At 37.4% G+C, this 19,080-nt stretch overlaps 1 protein-coding gene across 2 annotated transcripts in view; it reads right to left on the bottom strand.

Annotated features, from left to right (window-relative positions):
- ddx10 (DEAD (Asp-Glu-Ala-Asp) box polypeptide 10) overlaps positions 1-17,714 on the bottom strand; it is a 33,216-nt gene extending 15,502 nt beyond the window's left edge. For both annotated transcript variants that reach the window (XM_060890762.1, XM_060890763.1), the window contains exons 1-15: positions 17,443-17,714; positions 15,169-15,229; positions 14,940-15,070; positions 14,663-14,821; positions 13,962-14,082; positions 13,533-13,722; positions 12,648-12,774; positions 12,272-12,434; positions 10,704-10,788; positions 7,485-7,586; positions 6,091-6,178; positions 5,708-5,796; positions 4,446-4,788; positions 1,378-1,485; positions 849-1,016 (exon numbers count right to left, since the gene is read on the bottom strand). In XM_060890762.1, coding sequence (XP_060746745.1) covers positions 849-1,016; positions 1,378-1,485; positions 4,446-4,788; positions 5,708-5,796; positions 6,091-6,178; positions 7,485-7,586; positions 10,704-10,788; positions 12,272-12,434; positions 12,648-12,774; positions 13,533-13,722; positions 13,962-14,082; positions 14,663-14,821; positions 14,940-15,070; positions 15,169-15,229; positions 17,443-17,619 — 2,112 coding nt within the window. In that variant the 5' untranslated portion in view covers positions 17,620-17,714. The remainder of the gene's footprint in view (positions 1-848; positions 1,017-1,377; positions 1,486-4,445; positions 4,789-5,707; positions 5,797-6,090; positions 6,179-7,484; positions 7,587-10,703; positions 10,789-12,271; positions 12,435-12,647; positions 12,775-13,532; positions 13,723-13,961; positions 14,083-14,662; positions 14,822-14,939; positions 15,071-15,168; positions 15,230-17,442) is intronic.
- Between the last annotated feature and the right edge of the window lie 1,366 nt (positions 17,715-19,080).

Raw genomic sequence — 19,080 nt, 5'->3', positions numbered from 1 at the left:
GTTAAGTTCTTGGCAATGTGACTGGTGTATTTTCTCTACTTGGTGAAGATGGCCTTTACACTTACACAACCAGGTTATTACAATTTTTGTTTTCCCTAAAATGTTTCTAATTGTTATTTTCATATAAATTTTATGGCGGAATTTCACACTGAGGGTTAAAAAAGTTCTGACAATTTATGTTGCTTAAATTTTTTTAACATCACTAAAACCTGCCGTTTTTACAGGGGTTTTAGATTTTTTATATGCATCACCTGTCCATGACATGATTTTAAAACAAACCTTGTTGGATGGATATCTGGATTTAACATCTGCTTTTTTGCTCAAGTTAACTTTTGTCCCATTTTGCCCTGTTTGGTGTGTTAGAAAATGTCCAGACACCTTTAAATTTTGAGAATGTGAGAAATTAATGATTCACACGGAGCTAGGACAATGTTCTGGGCGAGTTCTGAGAAAGTCCCTGAGTGGCCCCTCTCTGGAGAGACCTGAAAATAACTATACAACACTCCTTGCCCAAGCAAACTAAACTTGAGAGGTTTGCTAAGGGTTTCTTCTTCAATAAAATCTGAATAATCTGTCTGAATACCAGTGAGGCCTGTTTAAGGTTATACTTTTAATAAGTGTTTCTTCTGCAGCTTGATGAGGAAAAAGTAATTGAAGCAATTCTAAAGTAAGCTTGAAATGTGAAAGGGTCTCTATACTTTCAGAACACACTGTAAATCAGCTCATAGGCTAAAGCAGAAATTTAACAATGATAAACGATTCAATCCCTTAAATTGCTTAGAGCACGGCATGCAATCAGATTGGAGATTGTAATTGTGTAGGTAATAAACAGGAAAGTGCTGTCTTACCCGGTGTCTTTCTTTAATCTTCCTGCTGTGTTCCTTCTTGTCAAACTCTTGGTCCTCCTTGCGCAGATGCTCTTTTGCTGCTTCAATGTTAATGCCTGCCACGTTTTCGCTGTCTTCCTCGTCATCTGGTACTACGGCCCTCTGAAGTGGAGGCCACTGCTGCACTGCCTGCAGTAAAATGACCAAAATGATCCAAACAGTTACATACACTGGTTACATAACCGTTCTCAATTACTCATAATTTGCCAACTTATTTTATCTGGTTAGACTAAATATTTCTAAAGATTGTAAATGGCTTCGAAAGCAAGTTTCATAATTAATGGTTAATATGATACAAATTCATGAAGGTGATACTAATCATTTATTTATTCAATCAGAAGCCTGGTTTTTGCTACTTCTTATATTAAACTGGAAAATAGAGCAAATTTCCTAATATTTTTGTAATATTACGAGTAGTGGACCAAAAATATGGCATCTCCTTCACAGGTACAATAACGCAGATGAACACATCCAAGATGACGACACAAACCTCTCCACCCTCAGTGAAGACCATTTTGGTGTTCACTCTGAAGTTTCTCTTCTGAGCTTTCTTTGCGTCTTTAAACTTGGACACTTTCTTGATCTTGACATTGGAATCCTACAGGAAAGAAAAAAAAAGATGCACAAGATAAAACAGACGTTCTTAAAGTGGTGTCTGGAGACGTATCCAACCACTTTCAAAGTTATAATATGCAATAGTATCTATAAAAAAAAAATATTATTCTGAACAGCCCCTTGAATTGAATGGGTTTAAATACACCTTTCACATCTTGTCAACCCCACTCTTTCAGATGATTAAATTTTGTTGACCATTATTCTGTTTTCTAACTGCATTATACAGGGTCACACAGACAAGGATGGGTCCCCGTTTAAGTATAGTTCCTCTGAAGGTTTCTTCCTCACATCTTCTCAAGAGTTTTCCTTTACCACCGTCGCCTGTGGCTTGTACATTAGGGGTAATTTTAAATGTAAAATTTATTATATATATCCTGAATTTATATATGATACATATATTAAAAACACTATACAAATCAAATTGAACGGAAATGAATTCAAATAAATAATCGTTATATATGTATATAATACAACACAAAACCCATACGCAGAAGGACCTTTTGCATATATTTGCTTTCTTTAAAATGAACTGCTGAGCTGTTGTTTAGGGAGATGCATTTGACCCTGGGGACGTGTACACATGTACTAACCAGGAAGTGTACACTGATTGTATTGTGCATCAATTGTCCACATCAATAACGTTTTACCGGCTTCCATTTTTGAGTCAAACTGAATTTAGGTCTGTTAAGCAATGCAGCAGTATTGTAGGCTATTTGAATGATTTTTGTCACTCTCAATACCTCTAGGTTTAATCCAAACATCAGTAGCTCAAACAATTAGGCTTATAAATAATGCCAAGTTGAATCTAACACATTCTATTGGTGGAAAGTTCAGGAATAAAAAGCTTAATGGCTCAAATAAATAACTAGAATACTACTGCGGCTATTTAAATAATGTGCCTAATATTCCAACACTTGGATTATGTTCATAAAAAAAAAAAAATCTATGCTGAGGAGGTCTAAGAAATTTATTTCATAATTAAAGAGGTCTCTGTCTCCAAAATTTAAGAACCCTTGAGATAAAGACAATAGATGAGAGGACAGGCTGAGATGGTCGAAATGAACAGAGGTTTATAAAATGCTGCACATTAAGCACCACTGTAACACATAAATTAGACGGATGATTCCAGTTCACTTGCATAACGCATTTAAGTAGACGATTTTAAAAGACGTTTTTTTATGTGACAGCTTGAAAAGCTAAAGCCGGTTGGTGTAAAATGTGTATTGTGACAACTCCATGCTGTCAGTGTACTGTACAACCTGATCTTATATGGAGCAAGACTACAAGACAAACTGCATTTTTTCCCCCTAGTCAATACTTCTGCAGCAGTTCCTCAGCCCATGCGCAAATATAAAATTATTACCTGCAGGGAACATTCAGCATTCTTCAATCATTGTGTATAAAAGACACAGCAATATATGCACACGCTCATACCCAGTATTCTGCTTAAAACTTAGTGTATGCTGAGGACACACACAAAGCAACAGGAGCCTTAGTGACAGAGCAAAAAGAAAGAACCGTATTTTGTTTGCATGGTGGTTCAGACGTTTGTGACTCATAGTTTTGACTCTGTTTCAAACTTAAAAGTCTTGCAGCTAAACTGAGACATGTTTACTAACTGTGTCGTGTCTAGAGGGTCTACTGAAAACAACACATGGGTCGACCTAAAGGAGGCCGGAAAAGCTACATATGTTGCTCCTTTACCACTACTGCCACGCAATATAAAATATAACATCAAAACTACGATAAATTAGGTTATAATACCCCTTTCCTTTATGGCATTTTTATATAGTAGACAAAAAAAAATAATGAACTTGAAAAAATATGCAAAAATATATAAAAAAATTTTATATTAAACAATTTCTATTTTAATAACAATTATAAACTGATTAGAAGCAGATTTGGTGTTAATTTATAAATAATTAAATACATTTAATTTCCTTTCATTTTTGAAAACTAATAAAAGTATCATTAAAATGACTCTTTTTAAACGAAACACTTATTATGCAAACTCTCACAGCCAGAAACTACTGGAGAAATATTTTCAAGTGTCGTTATAATTTTGTCACAGGTTTACACGTAATGTAGAATAAGGTGACTTTTTACAGTCTCTGTAATTGTGTAATGGCATATTGAAATAACACCACTATCTATAGTATCTATGACAGCAGATGCCCACATCAGGCTTCAGTCCTGTCAGCCAAGAACAGTAATGTGTCATATGATCCTTTTTACAGATCTGGAAAAAAAATTTAATGAAATCAATCATATTTTTTGTGTAATAGTTTAACATTTGTTGAGGCCAGCTAGTGTTACTTCTGAAAACTGTATCGGTATTGTGGCAGCACTGCTATTGTTAAATATTATAACTCTTAACATTATTATTTTATATTCATATAACTAAAGAATTAATTCAACTTTTTCTTTCTGAGAACGTGTTTAACATGTCAAGCAATAAAAAGAGAGAGGAACCGGAGCTTACCACACAGAGAGAGAGAGAGTGTGAGTGAGTGAGTGAGAGAGATCGAGACAGAGAGAGTGTGTGAGTGAGTGAGTGAGAGAGAGAGATCGAGAGAGATCGAGACAGAGAGAGAGTGTGAGTGAGTGAGTGAGTGAGTGAGAGAGATCGAGACAGAGAGAGAGTGTGAGTGAGTGAGTGAGAGAGATGATGGAAATCTGGTCTAAATGCTATTAGAAATGAAGAGACACCAAATAAAGCCATTCTAAATTCAGCTAAAATTCTAAGGTATGTGAGATGATTTTGAACTGAAAATCACTATGGCATACACTCTACATTTTCACACTTACATACTAAACATCTCACTGTTTCATGTTTTTTTTGTGGATTTTTCTCAACATATTCTCATTGGTTCCTGATGTTTTGGATACCCTATATAATAAACATAGAGGACGTAAGCGCAGTTGTATTTCTACCGAATTCACCTCTGACTCGTCCGTGTCTTCACCGGCATTAAACACATCTTTCCGTTTAACTGTCAGCAGGCTCAGATCTTCATCGTCATCTTCATCGGTACTGCACAACGGGTCTCCAGGCTTCACCTCAGCTTCTTGCTCATCGCTTTCCTCCTCTTCGTCCTGCTCCTCCTCTTCAGACTGAGAATCGGGGTTGATGCTTTGGTCTCTTCTGAACTGGGCTTTAAAGTTCTTGAGCTCCTCATCAGAGTCAGAGTCAGCTGCAGTGCTGATCTCCTGTGTCACCTCGTCCTTTTCTTTCTGAGCTTTATTCAGGAATCGCACTCGTGGGGGAACAGCCAGTCCCAGAGACCTATAAAAACACTCACTTAATACACGTACTGAAGGCATGTCTTAAACAAAGCTGTCGATTAACTACATTGCAGTGAATTTTACAATAAGAAAGAACAATGGGAACCCAAGTAATAAACCCTATTTTTCATTATACCACAAGACTGTTGAATTCTCAATTCTGATTGGTTTGAAGATGATTCATTGTCTTTAACAGTAACTCTGACAGTAAATCCTGCTGCAAGGCAAAGAACATGTTTATATTAATGTGCTCATTCGAATACACGGTTGTTTCTATAGTAACATTAATTCATAGGGACTTGTATGGTAGACGTTCTACATAAAGACCTTTGAGGCCCAACTGTGATTAAGACACCTGTGGCTCCATGTTGTATAAGATTTATATAAGGGGTGAAATATATGGGCTTTACTGTATTCAGACACAATGATATTAGGACATATCTGAGTGTGTGTGTTCACCTGTGACTGCGAGTTATTTATACAAGATTGTTATGGCTACTTATAGCTGCTCAGAAACATCATGTTAAGAGCATTTCTCTTTCTTGGTACAATAATGGCTGGATATAGGTCTATATGTGGATCTGTGATTAAAGTTTTAGCTACTGATCTAAAAGTCTCAATTTATACTGTATACTATTTAATATATACACTATACTGGCTAAAATGCTATGCTGGAAAAAAACTCACTATAGCTTAGTTTTCTACATTTTGTTTACTTTTCTTAAAAATGTTAATGTCTCATTAGTGGACTGTTAGCAAGGTCGTAGTTAGCATTAGGCTTGCTAATATTACAAATATCTCAGGTTGTAATTCCTGAAGAAGTAACGTCACCCTAATCATCCTGTGAATTTTCTGTGAAAACCAGAAATAAAACTTGGAAACTTTAGGTTCCTAATTGAATTTTTTAAGAATCTTCTCACATGGCGTATTCTGGAAGCTTCAGCTGAAACACATCAAAGACGTCTTTGTTCCTCATCAGAAAGATCGAGCGAAGGTAAGACACAAAACACTGCAGGTGGGGAAAAAAGGAATAAAAAAAAAAAGAGCAGATATATCAGCAGAGAACACAACCAGGCATGGACAGCAACTCACAACAACAGAAGACAAACATGGCTGTGCTTTTTTTTTTATCACAATTTACACAGCCTGCTCTCTGAAATCAAGATGAGCAAGACATCCCTCAAGTGACCGTCACAAGACACAACAGCTTCGGCTCAAATCCCTAACAGCCGTGCTATAACTGTAGCGTAATGAGGCAGATTAAAAGCAGATAGATCAGAGGCAGTGTTAGACCAGCACTCACCCTCTGAGCTCTCTCCTTCTGCTCCTTCTCCTGGGCCAGGAAAGCCTCCAGCTTCTGCCGCACACATGTCAGCTTCTCTGGGTTCACCCTGCATGGAATAACAACATACGCCTGATCACATTCACCGTTAAAAGCTCATAAATCACCTTTCTCTCACCACTCATTAATATGCATTAAAACGACAGTGCAGAGAGCATTTCACTACTGTTGTAGCTCCATTCCAGAATTTGCCATCAGTGATTATGCAAATATGTGACACATGACAACAAAGGCATTTTTCTCCTTTTCACAGTTCCTTTACTCAATTCTTTTGCAGATTCTAACTTATTATCGAGCCGCATATTCAGATATATGAAGCACTATTGATCCACTATTGATACGTATGCAACTGAGAGCCAATGTGCACTGGAATGAGACTAAAGCGTCCAGTGTTTATTCTCAGGTTAGGTGGCAGGATGTAGCCCTCTTCTGTCCTCACACAGCACCACTGAGCTCTGCTACCTGATGATAAACCACAGAACTCAGACACAGCAGCCAGCTGGACCATAGACAAGCTACACAGACCTATGCACATGCACAGTTTCTGCTTTCTGCTTGCAACCAGGCTGACTGCTGCACGCTTTTAGCACTGAGTGTTAGTTACATCATAATGGTACAAGAATAAAAACTTTGCAAAATGTTGCACTACATTTCGTGCACAAACAATGTTGCTGATGGTCAAACTGATTAAGAATGTAGAATATAAGCATGAGCTATTGTGTCACTGATAATGTTTTATAGCACAGCACCTCTTCCTTGTTTAACTGCAGTTTCATCATGGAACAAATAAAAAGATCAAAATTTTAAGCTCGTAAAATCTGAATTAGAATTTAAAATGACACAAATGCCTCCGTATTCTGAGACAAACAGTAGAACTAAATTAAACCAAGCTCCAACTAACTAAAGTTCTCTGCTTTATGATTTTATTTATTTTTTTTTGGTTCTTTTTAATTTCAAGCAAATTTCTATCCTTTGTAAAAATGTGACAACAGAAACGTACTTGTTTCATGAACGTTCCACAACATTAAATGCAATTTTTAAAGAATAAAATGTACATATTTAAAAAAAACAAATCTTTTGGCAAAGTCCTGTGGTAAAACATTATCAGACTATAGATTGTTTAGGATAATTATCAGCTTCAGAAGGGGAATAGAAAAACCTTGAGGATGATATGATTATGTTTATCTGGTCAGACAGAGTGTATATTCTTTATATTATGGGTACACTTGGGCTAAAAACCTGCATGTAGATATCCATCCTGCACGTACATAACCTCACAGCTACACAAATTACAGTCCTGTTTGCTTTTCATCAGTTATTGTATTCATTGTTAACATACATTTTACTTCACTTACTGGATTTTGTTGATGGGAACTTTTTTCTCCTGAAGCTGAGCGATCATGCCTTTCTCCTCGGAGGGCAGAAGTATGAGCAAGGCTTCTCCTCCTTCCTTATACCTGCACACAGACAGCAGAGAGTTATAAATAATACAGCTCATACTTCATAAAGCAAGTTTGGTCAATGATTGAACATACACCATTTTGTACAACGAAAGTATTCCATGAGCTAGCACATGTTTTTCGTCAAACTACTGACCGTTTATTGCAATTGGTGATACGAGACTGATGTAACTACTGAAAGTCAACCAAGATCAATTATAAATAATGAAAAAACTGCATACGGCTCACACAACTGTAATTTTTTGGAAACTGGACACATCCCTCATTTGGCAAAAGCATTAAACCACACAGACACAATTCAATAGCTGCACTTAATGTTCATATCAACCATCATTCAGTGTGATCTCAGTGACTTTGGCCATGCTATGATTGTTGCTGCCAGATGGGCTGGTTTGGGTATTTCAGAAACTGTTGATCTCTTGGGATTTTCACACAAAACAGACTCTAGATGGTGTGAAAAACAAAACATTCCAGTGAGCAGCAGGTTTTCAGGTGTAAACACTATGTTGAAGGAAGTAAGAGGACAATGGTCATACTGGATCAAACTGACAGAAAGAATACGTCAACTCAAAGAAACGTTACTGAACAGAGCAGAACCTTGAACTGGATGGGATACAGCTGCAAAAGTACGTGTCCAGCTCCACTTCTGAAAGCCAGAAACAGGGATCTGAGACTACAGCAGGCACAGGTTTATTTGATGATTGGAAAAATACAGTGCAGTGTTTTTTTTATACCAAACTTATTTTATACCAAACTTTTATACCAGCTTAGCTGTGCCTGTGGCTGCCTCAGGACTGAGGTCTTTCTGTGATACTTTTCTTTTCACCACGGTTGTAAAAAGTGATTATTTTAGATTCTGTAGAATGCGTGTCATTTCAATTCAGTCTGTACATTGTCCCCATTGACAGCAGAAATAGCAAGAACAAATTATTGTACCATTTCATTGTTTTCCATTGTTTCTCAACCGCCTTTACTAGTAATGCGGTGCGACAAGGCTGCAGCGTGGACAAAAACGCTTCCACTTTTAAATTGTTGCCACCTGTATTTTTTTTGGTCACAGCAGAGAGCTTTCAAAGATGAACGTTGTCTGAAAATTGGCAAGCAATATCAACAAATATTGTATTTCTTGCCCAATCAGAACAATGCTAAAAGAGTGCATTGTACAATGCTAAAAAAACAAACAAACAAAAAATAACAGAGGACAAAGTGCTGGTGAAACCTTTGTCTTATTAGTGAGTGAATAAGAAGAGATTTATATCACACTGGAATAGTGAACAAAAAAAAAATTTGAGTGCCAATATTTCAGTGTTGCAATATAGCTGAAAATAACGTCTAATTGTGGGACATTCACAATTCAAAGTCTATCGTTACAAAATATTATTCTACACTTTTTTCCATTCCCCCCCCCCAGATACATCAAGTCTACATTGCATTAGTCATGGCTGGCTGAAGTTTATTAAAACCCATGAGTGCTGGAGAGAAAAAGTGAAGCGTGTGACCTTCAACAGAAAACCCACACAAGTGTCTAAAAACAGCAGATAGTGTTCCAGCTGTTATATTGCTGCCAAGCGCAAGAGAAATGGTGTCAGCATTCAGCCAGGGGGCCTGAACAAGCTCAGTCAGGCTCCACACACAACATTTACTAAACAGCAGGTGAACAGCATGATCATGTGCCAGGCACAAAGCCTTGACTATCACTCAGTGCTGTTAAATGAGACAGAAACACGCAAGAAGAGGTCATGTTTATTAAAGGAAAATCTGACAACAGACCAGTGTAGCTGTACCTACTTCAAACTCCGCAAAAATTTCTGTAACCAGTAATACACAATAATGTTCTAAACTCACACACACGCGAGCACTAACCGTAGTGTGAATGTCACGCAGATCAAGAGCACAGCTGTACCATGGTTGTAATATAGCAAAAAAAATTAAGACCTTTCATTTTTATTTCAATATTAAAATTACAACCCAACATTTTCAATTAAATATTAATAATTATTTCTAATTTAAAACCACATTTTGCTTTAAATATATAATATTAAATATTTCTATTTTTAATTGCACGTTTTCTATATTCATATTGGTTGCTCTGATGTGGATTGATGACAAGGTACCATGCGAGTTGTCATTTCTCAAGTTTTTGATCTCTACACACCAAATGAGCTGATAAGCTGTTGATCTCTGGTGTGAAATGGTTGCTTCTTTATTGCCAGGGACAGAAAAGTATTTCACCCAAAATATTTTTCCAAAATACTGAAGACACGCTGTGCCTTACTGACACTAAAGCACATAATGCACATAATGGAACATTATGCATGCAGCTGTATTGGACATTAGAGTGATGATCCCTGCTAATGAAAGGTGAAATGAAATATTTTTGGTGAGAGAGAGAATTTCAAACAAACAGTTTGCAAGTACATTGTGTATAGTAGATAGTATGTCATTTGGGATGCAGTTTGTATATGCAGCTGATATGTTGTGTACACATTTCTGGTAACATGGTTCAGGATCTTAGATTTTCTGGCTACAGTTTCATGCAGTTTAATTTTTCGTGTGCCAGGTTACCAATGGAAAGAATTTCCAGAGTGATATTTTTGAAATTCTCTGTGAAGCAATTAGTGAGTAAATGAGACATGCTTTCAGGATATGAGAAAATGTCTATGGTTGATCATCTGCCATCTGTAATTTTCCTCTTTTTGTGAAAGTAGGGAGGTCTTGGCCAGATTCAGAGACAAACTAAATAGTAAAGTACTTCCATGCCAGATTAGTGTTTCCCAAACCAGCCCTTAGGGACATCCACTTCATTTGTGCTCTTACCCAGCTCTCAGGATATCTGTACCACATGGTCTATGTGTTCATTAATGTTTGATTTAGGTATTCTGGGTGAGGAAATCCATAAATAATAAATTTAATAATAAATTCTAATAAATTCTTGTGGAAAAAAATATCTAGGGAAGCCCGGCCACAGACGATAAATAAAGAAGGGCAGACAGACTGTAATTTTGGACAAACCACTGACCTGGTGCTCTAAGGAACTGAGTAATACTGCCATCTACTGAGATGTCTTCTATGCTTAATAACCACTAAATACAACAAGTGCATGTCGCTCAATACCTGGCTGTCCTGCCGACTCTGTGGATGTACGTGTTGGCATCTTCAGGACAGTCAAACTGAAGCACCCAGTTCACAGCAGGAAAATCTACACAATAATACACACACACACACAGAGATGCTGTATACATGTTTTTGTATAAACTCTATTTTCTGCACTAGTAGCAAGATTATCACACAAGACTTTTGGCTCATTTCCCTGTACTGAGAGAAAAATCTGAGCTTGAAGCATATTTATAATAAAAAAGCAGCCATTTTGTCCTCAGTACATGGAAACATGCCAAACGTCTTGCCTGTTTCAAACATACCGTTTATTACATGTGTGTTAAATAGAGATTAAATCTAGAAAAAAACAAACATCTGAACTATTCCTTTAAGAATCAGCACGCTTTCCACTGGTGACAAATCATGTTTGTTTTCACTCCTGTCTTTTTTTTCCCTGAGAGAAAATATTTTATGATATAATCATTCAGCATATACACAGAACTAAAATCCTTTAGGGAAGAAGGAATGGATGAATAAAAGAATGAATGACACAAAATGATAGATACAAACAAGAGGCTGCTCAAAGTAAATTGTGTTAATGTTAGCAATGTGTGCAACAGGTTTATAAATGTTTTAGGTTTGGACCAGGATCTAATTCTGTTTCTGATATTTTAGGAGTAACAGAATAATTGACTATACTTTTAGTTTATACATAAATTACACATTTCCAATGTAAACAAAATACTTACAAATTGGTCAGTGTTGTAAACAGAAGGGAATCTGACCAAAAATCACTCATGGCTACAAAATTCCTCTACTTGATGATGAGACGTTAAAGTTGGCAAAATTGTAGATCATTACATTATTTACAGAATTTAGCATTTCTGCTTCTTTTACAATAAAATAATGTATATTTTAGTCAGTTTTTAATGGTTTAAAGGTGGGGTCTCCGTTGTTTGAGAAATGCTTCAGAAAACTGGTTGGTTTTGCTTTGTTTCACAGAACTAATATATGTCGTCCTTTGCATGATTATGCTTGTGTGTCATTTTTGCTTGTTTGTTTATCTGCAATCGTATTGTTCTTCCCTTCAGTTACGATAAAGACACATTTCTTTCCATTAGTTTCCTGGGTTACGTATGTATGTGTGGGGTGGAGCTATCAATACAGGGGTGGGACCCATTTGGGTTAGGGGCGTGTTTGTTTTGGTGTCAACATTGGTTTTCAAACAACGGAGACCCCACCTTTAATCCAACATTACTGTTTTGCCAGAATTTTGCTGGTCAGCCTAAATACTGTTATGCACATTGTGTATGAAAGAAATGCCTTTAAAGTACTATGATAAAAGACAAATACATCCTCCACTCCTGACACTGACAATATTGTACACTACAGAAGGGTTTTTTTTTTTGCTCTGCCCAGTAGAAATAATCTCAGAACTGAGGACTGCGAATCAGCTGTTCTGATGTGGAAAACTGATCAAAAGATGAGAACTTGCACCAGTATTATGAGCTCTGATTATGATCTCTGCTGCCTTTCGGGAAACATAAACGGTTTAAAGCGGGACAGATGTAGGAGAATTTAGTTACCAAGTCCTCTTGCAGCGATATCTGTGGCGAAGAGGACAGCAGCTTTCTTGCGGACAAAGTCATTGTACACTTCCATCCTCTTCATCTGGTGCTGCTTTCCGTGCAGAGCCAAAACCGAGATACCGGGCCTCAGCCGACAAAACACACGGAACAGGTACTGTACCTGGAACACCACACATTCATATGTGGATGTTGAGGAACGTAACTGTGGTAAAGCACTGAACATGTTTTAGTATTTTACATGAAATTCATATCTATTCACCCAATCGAAACATGGAAGGTGCTTCACAACTTTCACAATCTGTACGTAGTTATAACCAACATGGGCTTGAATATTGGATTACTCTGGTTTTATCACAGCAATGTAAACATTTACCTCTTTGCAGCAAGCAAAAAAGACTATAATCTTCTTCTGCAGGTGACTCTTCAAGAAAGAGAAGAGCATGTTGACCTTCTCGTGCAGCTCACACACTACGTAGCTCTGCTCCAGAGTAGCAGGAGTGCTGTGGAGCACAATAATCGTCAAGACAGAATCAGTTTTAACACACAGCAAACGAGCACTAATTCGATTGCTCTAAAAATGATCCATCGTCTGCTCTTTCTCAAAATCATCACTAGAGCACACAAGCCTCTGGACGCTGGGACATGTTCTCTCTGAGAAGCGCGAACCTCTCACACAAAAAAATCAGTGTAAAAAAAAAAAAGAGTAAATTCATTTGTAAGTATGTTTATAGAGCTAACAAAATCAACTGTGTGGTTTCATGAGATGGGAGGATTTTATATACGCTTGTTTTTTCCTACTGGAAATCCTCAGGGATTTACCATCAGTTTCTTCTTTCTGGAGTGATCCTTTTAACACTTGCTAGGTTGTTGAGATTAATTTGCACCAAAACCATTCATTATTTTCCAAGAACAGCACTCCCTGTCATGTTTTATTCATTAGCTATTTCACAGCTCATTGAAATTCTCAAATCTGATTGGTCAGGAGGTGATTCATTTTCTATAACAGCCACTTTGACACCAGTGACAGAAGATTTATATTAATGCGTAGGTGCGAATACATTACTGTTTCTATGGCAACAGCTGACTTGCTTGGTGGACATTCTACATAATCTAAGAGTAATTATGATGAACACTTGGGTTTGGAGGGAGACAGAGAGAACAGAAGAAAAACAAGAGGCATGCTCAGCCTGTCTTCAACAAGAAGAGACAAAACATTGGTGTTAAAGTGAAACGGAAGCAGATACAATGATGGTCGTACCTGAATTTAGCCTGTTCATGAACCCAAACGTATTCAGGGTTCTTCAGGCTGAGTCTGGCCAGGTCTTTCACAGACTTGGTCTGTGTAGCGGAGAACAACAGCGTCTGTCTGGTTTTTGGAAGATTCTCCACAATAGCATTGAGTGTGTCTGCGAAGCCCATGTCTAAAATTCTGTCAGCTTCATCCAACACTGTCATGGGAAACACATGGGAGTTTTATCCAATCAGTTCATCTCATTTTGGCATGTAACACATTATTCAAGTGATCATGTAAACAGCACACGTAAACAGATTTCAGAAAATTTGCATGTGAGAAAACATCTTTACGAAAACGAAATCTTTTACGCTTTAGATTGCTGATTTTGAATCATTTCATAGTCAAAACCAGCACTGAGCAATAATTCAGCATCATCCCTGAGCAAGTGTGTACCGAGCATGTGCAGGTCTGAGGCGTGGAAGGTGGAGTTTTCGTCCATGTGCTGCAGCAGACGTCCTGGCGTGCAGATGATGATGTTTGTGCGATGAATCTTTAGCGACTCGTCCTTGAGGTCCTGCGGCCAGATACATTATTAACAAGCATTATTAACAAGTTACTATGTGCACTGCATTACACTATAATAGGTCCCTCTGTGGAAAGAAAAAAATATGAATCTTGTCATTTCTTTAGCTGGTTACATTCATAATTCTATATAAATTTAACGTCCAAACATTTGTCCTTGAGATATCACACAAACCAATTCTGAACAAATGGCTATACTACCCAAAAACACAACACAAACCACAGGTCACTCTGGTGTATACAATGTTTATATTAATATTTTTGTAGTACAGTTTGTGTCCCATTAATGTTGCAGCTTATTTGCTTATTGCAAAAAAACCTTTATTCACTTTATACATAATTTCTGCTATGGAAAATGCGCAGCTATGGGTTTGATGTTACGTTGACTCTAAGGATAGACTGATCTAAAACTTGATATCATAAACAAAGGACAAACTGTATAAAAGCATGCTGCAATCATACCATTAATCATTCATAATATTTAATCAATCCTTATGGAATCATTACTAACGGTATACTACAATGTTTTTCAAGTCACAGCACAATATTACTTTTAGAAACAGGAAACACACCTTTCCACCAATAACAAGTCCAGCTGAAAAGTCATGGTTCTTCCCCACTTTCCTCAGCACCTCAAATGTCTGGTAAGCCAGCTCTCGTGTGGGAGAGATTATAAGAGCGCCGAGACCATCCATGGCTGTCCACTGGTTACGGTACAGACACTCCAGCACCTAGCAGAATTCAGCATAAAAACATAAACTAAATCAAGCTATGCACATTATCTTAAACATCTGTATGGAGACAAAGTGAGTCTATATATATATATATTATTTAGTAGACATCACTTACAGGAATGAGAAAAGCAAGAGTTTTCCCCGAGCCGGTCTTCGCAGCACCCAAGACATCTTTCCCCTGTAGAGCAAAGCCAATAGTCTGTCTCTGGATCTCTGTGGGCTGCCGATACTGAGCCTCTAACAAACCTGACAAAAAGATAAACACACATTTGTTTTGCTGTTGGGGGCCTTAGCTACAAATTTAAACAGCATTAAAAGAAAAGAATAATAATAGTGTCAAATACCTCGCAGAGTCTTCTTTGAAAGTGGAAAATCAGAGAACTTAACAGCTTCTTTTGAATTTATCTGTGAAACAAAAAGAAAAGACATGTGAGAACATAGAAAGGCAGAAACAAAAAACAACACGAATTTACATCTTCTGCCAAAATAATATAGCCATGACATATATTTAAATCACCACATAAACACATTCATCCATATGTGTTAGATCTTTAATATCTAACACTATACGGTTAAAAATGTTGACAAAATCAGCTGTAGCTCCCTCCAGAATAATCCCTTCACCTCAGTACTTAGTTTAAATTGACAATGATGATAAACTAACAGTAACTACATTTTCTTGGTCAGGGTTATGGTGGATCTAAAGCCTGAATAATGGGAATACAGAATATGAAACACCAGTCCATCACACGGCACCATGCACACATGCATTCACACACAGGGGCTATTTAAAGTCATCGATTCAACAAGTCATGATTCACCTGATCATGTTTTTGGGAAAACTGGAGAACTCGCACACAGACAGGATATAAACTTCTGAATCTCCACACAGACAGTAACTTGAGCCCATGATTAAACACGGATCATAAATAACACTGCTCAACCTACTTACTAGCAAAACGCAGACACTTGGACTACTAAAATCATTACAGATCATCACAAGAAATGTATTTACTTTCTTTTTTATCCCAGTGGCATTCACACTGTACAATTCCTTCACACAGACAAACAAGCTCAGTATCAAACCAGGACCCTGAATCTTTGAGGCTGCAGCACTACCTCCTGTCTGAGGAATGCTTTTCCACAAAATAGATCAGATATTTTCATGATTCACAAAATGTATCGTTGTCTCCCATTCATAAGACAGCTATTAATCAGCAAGAGATTGATAGAGTAAAGTTAAGCCAGCCAACTACATCATTTCAAACTGCTGCTTGTGCTGCATCACAGAGCAGCGTAACACACACAGAAGAAAACACATGCATGAGGGTCAGCTTTGGATAGGGGAGCTGAGATTGCCATGAAAGATAGAAAATTCATTTAATTTACATTTAAATTTCTTTTTAAATGATTTTACAAAAATAAAAGATAAATTTCTTTTACAAAAGATTACTTCTGTAATTTTATGAATTCTGTTTTTTTTTTTCTTCATTTTATGCAACTAAGCCATATGATGTGACCTGAAAATGGTTTGTAACAAGTTTGTTCATTAGAAATACATTTGTTCAATGTTTGGGGAAAGTGAAGATACTGTACATGTTTAAATCATTTACACTGCCAGCATTTAGCAGACATCCTTATCTCATTTTATACAACTGAGCATTTGAGGGTTAAGGGCCTTGCTCAGGGGCTCAGAAGTGGCAGCTTGGTGGACCTGGGATTCAAACTCACGACCTTCTGATCAGTAGTCCAACACGTTAAACACTAGTCTACCACATCCCCCTGTATACTGTACACGTTTGCTTTTTTTTTGGATGTCCAACTCCATTTTCATGTCTCATGTCACCTTTTTTTTCAAATTCCTTTAAAGTGTTTAAAAGGAAACCATTTTAAATATCAAACACTGCCTCTTTAAGAGATTTAGTACATTACGTCATGCGGCGAGACGTTCAGTGCTTGTTTTTGTCTTTAATTGTAAGCGATAAGATAAGAACTATTTACTGAATAACAACACTACAAAATCAAACATACACAAACATCATACACACTGAGTTAAGTAGAATAACAGTATCTAACACTAGTACTAATACAGATTACTAATAGATACTAACTAGTACAGTAGTGTATGTGTTAACTAGTAGTGTGTGTTTTAACTAGTACAGTAGTGTGTGTTAACTAGTAGTGTGTGTTGACTAGTACAGTGTGTGTGTTAACTAGTACGGTAGTGTGTGTGTGTTAACTAGTACAGTGTGTGTGTGTGTGTGTGTGTGTGTGTGTGTTAACTAGTACAGTAGTGTGTGTGTTAACTAGTACGGTAGTGTGTGTGTGTGTGTGTGTGTGTGTTAACTAGTACAGTGTGTGTGTGTGTGTTAACTAGTACAGTGTGTGTGTGTGTGTTAACTAGTACAGTAGTGTGTGTGTTAACTAGTACGGTAGTGTGTGTGTGTGTGTGTGTTAACTAGTACAGTGTGTGTGTGTGTGTTAACTAGTACAGTAGTGAGTGTGTGTTAACTAGTACAGTAGTGAGTGTGTGTTAACTAGTACAGTAGTGTGTGTGTGTTAACTAGTACAGTGTGTGTGTGTGTGTTAACTAGTACAGTGTGTGTGTAAAAACTGACCTCTGTGTATTTGGACACCAGCTTTTGTATATTTTCCCGTTCTATCTCCCAATCACGTTTCTTCTTCCTCCCTGTAGTTTGTTTCCTGGTTTTGTCATGCTTCTTTTTCCATCTCTCAAAATTCCTGACTGGATCCTGAGGAAGCTTTTTCTTCTCTTGTCCCTTTTTTATTCGCATTTTCTTTAATGTTAAAAACACACTTCATATAATAAGATCCCGCATGTGGAGGAAACGTTTTCTTGTTCTTCGTGAACTCTGGTCACTGTGAAATAGGAAAGTCTCACTAGCGCCTCCTGTCGGAATGGAGTTATGCAAAACTATCCTGAACTTGACACTACGTTTATATTTACAGCATTTAGCAGATACCTTTATCCAGAGTGACTTACAAATTTATTTCAATTTATACAACTGAGCAATTAAAGGGTTAAGGGCCTTGCTCAGGGGCCCCAGCAGTGGCCCCAGCAGTGGCAGCTTGGGGGACCTTTAAACTCAAGTCAAGAAGCTTTTACTGTCATTTCAAAAATATATATAGCTGTTGCAGTACACAGTGAAATGAGACATTTCTCCAGGATCATAGTGCTACATAAAACAAAGACAGGGCTATAAGGACTTAAGTAATTTTGTCCTAGATACATAAAGTGCAACTGTGCAACCTGGTGCAAACAGTGCAGGGCAATACACAAAAGACAGAAAGTCTGCAGGACAAAAGACATTACACAAAAGACAATACACAAAAGACAGAAAGACAGTGCAGGACAAAAGACAGTGCAGACAAACATTTACAGGACAATACACAAAAGACAGAAAGTCTGCAGGACAAAAGACATTACACAAAAGACAATACACAAAAGACAGAAAGACAGTGCAGGACAAAAGACATTACACAAAAGACAATAAACCGAAACAGCACCGACCAGTGTAATTACTGTATGTTCAACAATATTGCGTGTGCAGAAATACTGGAATGAACACATTATTATTATAGCAGCAGTTACCTGAGTAACTCAGGTTGTATTGCATGTACTGTAAAGGACTGTGCAAAACAGCAAACAACTGAAATGTGAGACAGCATGTGTGCAAAAAGTGTGCAAAAACAGCATATAAACAGATTGATGGATATACATTGGAAGTTGATCCATACTCATGACCTTCCGGTCAGTAGTTTGACACCTTAACCACTAGGCTACCACATCCCTACGCTAGAGGAGTCCAATCTAACATTATTCAGAAACACTTTCATCCATCTATCAATTTTCTGTATTGTTGAGGCTACACGGGTCGCGAGGAGCTTATTTCAGTGGGTACAAGTAGGGGACAACAGGGAACAATAATACACACACACACACACACACCGGACAATTCCGAGATCCCAAACAGTCTATATTTATTTGGACTCGGGAAGGAATCCAGAGTACCCACAGAGAACTGTCGAAAAGGTGGGACTTGCACCCGCAGAGTTATGAGACAAGCATGTTAAGCACTAAGCCAACATACCCCCTCATTCATCTCTATACAATGGGCTTCCTTTTGATTCTGGTTTCTTTCAAGGTTTTCTTGTAATTAAAGCTGCTTTGTGACAATTGTATTATTAGTATACAGTATATTAGTATATTGTTAAAAATGGTCCATGAATAAAAC

The sequence above is a fragment of the Tachysurus vachellii genome, chromosome 17 (genome assembly GCF_030014155.1).
Source record: "Tachysurus vachellii isolate PV-2020 chromosome 17, HZAU_Pvac_v1, whole genome shotgun sequence".
NCBI classification, from domain to species: domain Eukaryota; kingdom Metazoa; phylum Chordata; class Actinopteri; order Siluriformes; family Bagridae; genus Tachysurus; species Tachysurus vachellii.
This window is presented reverse-complemented; position numbering and strand designations above follow the sequence as displayed.